Source organism: Bufo gargarizans, chromosome 4, assembly GCF_014858855.1.
Source record: "Bufo gargarizans isolate SCDJY-AF-19 chromosome 4, ASM1485885v1, whole genome shotgun sequence".
Taxonomy (NCBI): Eukaryota; Metazoa; Chordata; class Amphibia; order Anura; family Bufonidae; genus Bufo; species Bufo gargarizans.
This window is the reverse complement of record NC_058083.1, coordinates 502,990,421-502,997,110: the sequence shown is the minus strand read 5'-3', so window position 1 is coordinate 502,997,110 and position 6,690 is coordinate 502,990,421. Positions and strand designations below refer to the sequence as shown.

Sequence of the window (6,690 nt, the reverse complement as noted above, 5' to 3'; positions counted from 1 at the left end):
GGACTCGCAAGACACTGAGGACCCTTGACGTGGGCTTGCGGGCTGAGGTTTGGAGAATTCTATTTTTAAAATTCCTAATCTTTGCATTTTTTTTCCCGTTTTTCTTTGGGGCGATGACTAACATCAAGGAATTTTGATTTTAAACTTAGAATCCCCAAACCTTCTAATACCTCTTTACCAATTTTTAATTCAAAAAATTCTCTTGCAAGATGAAGTGTGTTTGGGGCTTTTTTTGGGTAATATCTGTTGTGACTAAAACTGGTTGAAGTGTTCCACTGTGTTGTATAAATGAAAAAACATAAGTCAATTGATTGTTGGATAAATATTTTAACTGAAAAACAATAAAACTTTTTTTGATTTCAAAAAGAGTAATTTTGTCACTTAATAATGCAAGCAATAGCAGCACACAAACCAAATAAACTAAAATTTACAATTCAAATAAGTCTCGGGAAAACGAGCCAGGGGCGTACGACGACGCCGGACGCACCTGGGCTGGTTGAGGGGGAGCAGCAGCAAACATGCCCACATTAAAGGACTGGGCAAGGGTAGGGTTCTGCTCTTGGGAGCCCTGGAAAGTGGGACCCCCAGATTGCTGTCCATGGAAAGGATGCGGTGCCTGCTGAAAAGTTGGTGGCTGCTGATTCGTAGCCACCATGTATTTCTTCAATAAATTATTGATATCCCCTAAAATGTCTCCCTGGTATGGCAGGGAGAACATTTTAAGGACCAACAAAAGAGAGGCCATGCATTGTTGCTGGCTCGCTTGGGGAACGAGCTTCAACATTGGCGCAAGCCCCCTAAGCATAGTTTCTTCATGCCCATCAGTCCTCCTCTGAGCTAGGAACTGGATGACTCGGGCATCTATCATTTCCCGATTCGCTAGCTCAGAGGACGACTGAGGGGCATTCCTCCTCCTCCTCCTGGGCTGTGGTCTTGTTTCAGGCCTTTCAGGTTCCCCACCACTGGTTCCCATGGGTGGTTCAGTGGTTTCCAACACTGGGGAATGTTGGGGGCTTGAATCCGGGGAAAATACAGCAGGGGTTTCTTCACCGCCCTCCTCTGATTCATCACTGTCCTCCAGATTGTCCACAGTTCTGTAGATATAAATCACACAAATGTAAATAAATAAAGATTTTTCAAGTTGCCAATCCAACATCCCACATCCCAAACTATTTTTGGACAATGAATATGGCTAATATATGTATGTGCATGCAACATATATCACAAAAGGTCTAATAAACCATCTATTTGAGATTTTCAAACAAATGACACTTTGCATACTTTACTCATTTGGGCACATATGATATGTACAGTGTTTCAGTAGCGTACGTTTAAACCACTAAACAAAGGGGTGTTGTTTGGGAGCCAGATTAGAATCTTGCAGGTTTTGCCTTAGCCAACAGAAGAGATTCTGGCCTTCTCGGCCATCCGTACTGAAGAAATGTGCCACCTTAACTGGTTGTAAATTTCACTACCAGCATGTTCTAATGTCCAAATAGCTGAAAATATTCCCCTGATGCTGGTGGATGCATTTTTAACGTTGCCAGAGTGTACCAGTATGGATGTGCCTGACGACATTTACTCGTCCAGCTCAAGGGTCAGGCCGGACTTTGATTTCTGGTAAACCAAGAACAATGGGGTAAGAGAACCCCTTGATAGAGTTCCAGGGTGTACTGACAATCCGTTATAAATCATGATATAAGTTATACAAATTTGGATATTATACTGGTCAGATGCTAGTCAAGGAACATGCACACAGCAAATTTAGGCATTCGGTTTTGCATAAATATTTAAATGTGCCGCAAGAGCAATGTGTCCACCTTCCCAATCAGGGGTATGCTGGTGAATTTTTTCCAACTGCCATCGGACAGACGATTTGCTGTAAGCCAATAGCCGCATATCCTCTCAAAATGCCCATAGTTGAGGAGGTAGGTAACTTACTTTGAATAAGTTGGTTACACTAAAAACCAACAATGAGTAGGCATCATTTTCAAAATACACAACAAAAAGGGAGATTTCTCTCAAATGTAAGGGATACATTGGTGGCTCTGGCGATCCTGTGGAAAGGCAACCCCCTTATGTGTGAAGAAAACCTGCAACTTCAAAAATTGCATCACACACTTGGAGAAAGGCAAGGTCTACACGACGACATTTGTGGCGAGCCATTTTGTAGCACCAATGTTGCGCATCAATTTTTAGAATGGCAGTGTCACGAGGGTGTCAAGAACCACGCCTGACTCCGTTATACCCGGGGTCAGGAAGTCGCAGCGGTTGGCTGCGCGCTCTATGTAAGATAGGGCTGTTTTCCTTATGGTAGCTTTCTGGGTTAGCAATGAAAACCCTTTTCGCTCACTCAGGGATCCGTAGCTCCTTCTCTCAGCTGTTCCTTGTCCAGCACTCCCAACCTCCTTATATTCCCCTCTCACACTTCTCTGGTTGCCAGAGATAGAGCTTCCTGCCTGGACATCTATCCTGACCCACTGGAGCTGTGTTGCTGCGTTCACGGATGGTTGTTTCAGAACGTTACCCTCCGGATCCCTGTTGGACCTTTGTGGACTGCTGTGGTCGTCCACCTGGGTGTTTTGTGTTGGTTTGTATTTGTCTGTCCTCTCCCTGGTGTTTCCCTCTTAGTGCAGTGGTGAGGACTAGCGATCCCACTGGCCCGTTCACTATCTAGTTCTCAATTCTGTGAAAGCCAGGGTTTAGCCACGTGATTGCCGCACGGGTGAGGAACCCGTGTAGGGACGTCAGGTGCCTGCCGCAAGGTGAGTTAGGGGTCACCACCTTTCCCTCTCCGTTGGCCAGGGCTTTCCCTGTTTTCCTCCCTGTGTGTGACGCCGGTCATTACAGGCAGTCAAGGGTGTCGCACTGCAACATGCGACATGCTGCGATTGCAACGCCACTGTCGCCTAAAATCCATTGTCGACTGATTTTAGAGCAAAAGACACATCGCAGTCGTCAAATGTCGCATGCTAGAGTGCAACAACAAAAACTGCCTTTTTAAAAGTTGTCGCACAAGATGATGGCATCAAAATGTTGCCCCACAACTGTTGCATCCTATCTGTTGGTTGACTTTTTGATGCGCACCAAATGTCGTCGTGCAGACCGAGCCTAAAGGTATAACACATATATGTTTGCATGGTGTTTTCGGACATGAATTGAATCAAAATGTTTTTATGACGGTAACAAATAAAACTTACGGCCTCAACTCCATCACCGGACGAAGGAAGCTCAGCTGCTGAGTATAGATGTAGGGCCTTTTGCGCGACGTCCCTTCTCCGCTGCGGCCCTTTTCGTTTAGCTCCCTCCGGAACTGGTCCCTACAGCTGTTCCAGCGGACCTTTACATTTTTCACTGTCAAAACAAGCATCCAAAGTTGAATAAACTGAGAATTACTCAAATTTGTTTATTTCAAAAGAAAAGCGCGTTGAATTTATGGAATGATTCAAATTTAAAATATGCACATCTCCACTTGTGGGTGAAAGAGAATGGTAGACAATTTCAGGAATGGCGAAAATATGGGGATATTGGCTTTTCAAAAGACTATTTCATGTAACTGCCAAGAGAGAGCAGATTAAAGATACTGTTCAACATGGCACATGTGTTCAAACTTGCCCAAAAAAGCCACAGAATACATTACAACGGTGGGCAGAAGGTAAGGTGAGAACAGACATTAAAACAGGAAGGGGGCGTAAAATAATACTAGAAAAGTAGTACAAACATACCCAGGGGCGTAAAGATAAATGACTGGCCACAATGACAAATGTCAAAGATGGCCCCCCTACCACAGTAATTTGTTTGCAACACCTTCCTTACAAGCCGACTCGAGTCCAGTGGCTAGTAATGAACACTCTCTTTTCTCAGGATGCTGTTTCTAGCTTTTTTAGATTACCTATACTGTTCCTGTATATCTAACTGTGCAGACACTGTGGAGGGGTCCATGACAAAGTATTTTAATCTACTCCCCCCTCTTCCCGGATAGGGCCTTTCAAGCTCATGGACACAATGTAGCTGCTTCACCTGCTTCGCCTACAGCTGGGCCCCTACATGTACATACCACGCGAGCAGGGATGCTCACCCTGCGTCCCTTCCGCTGTTGCAAAATGACAACTCCCAGCAGGCCTTCAGGTACAGCAGGGCCTAGTGGGAGGTGTTGTTTAACAACAGCTGGAGGGCCACATGTTGAGCATCCCTGCAATACACAATTAAGCCAGGCCTCCTATGGGACATGATTGGGAATTCTCTGAACTAATTTACTTTTTCTTAAGGGACTACACAAGTACCAAACCTCTTTGCGACATTGCTTGCACGTACCTAGATCTGCACGACCTCTGTTATCCTCTTTCTCCCACTCGCGTGGCTTGAGGCGACGGGCCACTTTCTCCCATGAGATCTCCTTCCGTACGCGGTCCTGATAGGCGGAGGAGCGAGTGTCCCATAGCTCGGGCCTTTCTTGTACTAAAGTTATCAACTTTTCTACATTCCATTTGGGCATTTTGTCGGTTTGATAGTGACCTTGCACCAAACTTCCTGATGACAATTCTTGTCTGAGGTAAATCTCCTCACAAACAAGGCTTGCCAATCGTCTACTTTCAACTTCCTGTCTCCTTTTTTTTTTTTTGTGCAAAATGACTTGGAGATAGGTTTCCCGGCAACCAATCCGCAGAAAAAACGGACGCGGATGACACACGGAAGGCTTATAAGGTGCATCCGTGTTTTTTCACGGACCCATTGACTTGAATGGGTCCGCGAACCGTGATCCGTGAAAAAAATAGGACAGGTCATATTTTTTTCACGGAGTGGAAAAACGGGTGACGGACGCGGAAGCCAAACGGTGCATTTTCCGAATTTTTCACGGACCCATTGAAAGTCAATGGGTCCGCGAAAAAAGACGGAAAACGGAACAACGGCCGCGGATGCACACAACGGTCGTGTGCATGAGGCCATACTAGTCTGAAATTTGTGTCAGAGTATCTCCAGATAGTTCAAGTGTTGGTGTGGAAGGATGGGGGAATGATCTGTTAGCAGGTTGGAAACTTTTACACTTGAGCAAGCTGTTTTCAGAATTTGTGTATTTGTATTTGTGGAATCTGTGTATTTATGGGCAGGGCTGAACACGTATTGGTCGTGGGTAAGGCATGCCAAACCTGAACTATATGGCTGAGTTGTGCCTGGAGCCACGGGCGTGGGTAGGCCTGGAGAGGGCAAAAAGTCAAGGACACTATGTTGACTAGACCAATTTATTCGTATTTTTCCAACACGCATGAACTATAACGCCAATAACTGAAAATCCTGGGAGATCTCCCTGTGTGGACTGGGAACGTACCTGCCGAATCAAGACGATCTCCAGCGCCCCATTGATCGGATAACATGAGCGGGGACCTGGTGTTTTGAAGCTGACGATGCTGCCCCGATGTGGAATGAATGGCCCGAAATGACTCTTGAGTCGTACCCAAGACCTGCTGTCAGGGAGCGGGTATGGGACGTGAATTGGTTGAAGAGAGTGGCTTGTTCTTGAAGGGCAGGAGAGGACTGTCAGGAGGTGCTGTTTGCAACAGGGACATTAATTTATTTAGGATCTGGACTGGGCACCAGTTATTCTGGGTGGGGAAATATTTAATTTCCGTGGGCGGCCCCGTCTGGTTTGTCTTGGTCAATGGGTACTTAGTATGTAGTAGTTATTATGCCAAGACAGCTGTTCTATGCGGAGACAGCCGTGTCCCGGAGAGCTGCTAGTGAACTCTCCTAGCCGGAGGAAGCCATAGGAACATGGCCGCTTGAATTACCGCTGGTAAAGGGCCCAAAAGGGTTGCCGTCCAGTGCAGAAGACAATTCCCTGAACAACTCGCTGGACACTGGTCGTCTGCGGGTGGAAGCCTGCTTTGTATTTTATTTTATTTTATTTATATTTTTTTTTATATTTTTTTGGAAGAGCGACCTGGGTTACTAAGTATGAAGTGGTGTTAGAGGCCTGCTAGGCACAAAAGCTTCTGTTGGGAGAAACAGAAAGCTATGAACGCCAATATGTAAGATATTTCATTCCAGCCGCCCTGAGTATCGAGAAGTCTAAACTATCGAACGCTTTCAACCCAGCTCTGTAATTCCTGGTCATATTTGGAGCTAACGACTGTCTTATGAGGTGTTTCGCTGCTGAAACCGCCTTTACCCTTGTTGCGCATTTCTTACCTTGTGGAGGCTTTGTCTGATTTGGGAACGATAGTGGCCAGAAGACACTTCTAGGAATCTGAGGGGAACATTAAGGAGACTGAATAACGTAGCCGTGGAAATCAGATGAGGACCACGAGACCCCTTGACCGTCCAGGAGCCCCCTAACTTAAGGCCGAGCCTGGATAGACTGAAGTGGGGTGTGGCAGCTTTAACATGACATATAGCGTGGTAACAGCAGCAGCTGGGCCTGACGGTCCAGTTGTCACCCAGACATTTAGCTTGTCCTGGGTGATCCAAGAGACAAGATTAATGGCATGGCATGATATCAGCAGTAGCTGAACCTGGGCGGTCCCGGTGACATACATCATTTAACATGGCCTGGACGATCCAGGTAACAGAGAAAGACATAGCTGGTAACTGCAGCGGCTGAACCTGGGCGATCCAGGTGGCATACCACATTTAGTACGGCCTGGACGATCCAGGTAACAAATAAAGACATAGCTGGTTACGGCAGCGGCTGAA

The 6,690-nt window shown here is 46.1% G+C and overlaps 1 protein-coding gene across 1 annotated transcript; it reads right to left on the bottom strand.

The window, feature by feature from the left end:
- Positions 1-426: 426 nt before the first annotated feature.
- On the bottom strand, positions 427-4,569 carry LOC122936015. Its single transcript, XM_044292005.1, has 2 exons — positions 3,201-4,569; positions 427-1,094 (listed from the first exon to the last, which is right to left on the bottom strand). The coding sequence occupies exons 1-2, from the start codon at positions 3,368-3,370 to the stop codon at positions 428-430; spliced, it is 837 nt and encodes a 278-aa protein (XP_044147940.1). The 5' UTR covers positions 3,371-4,569; the 3' UTR covers position 427.
- Positions 4,570-6,690: the final 2,121 nt, after the last annotated feature.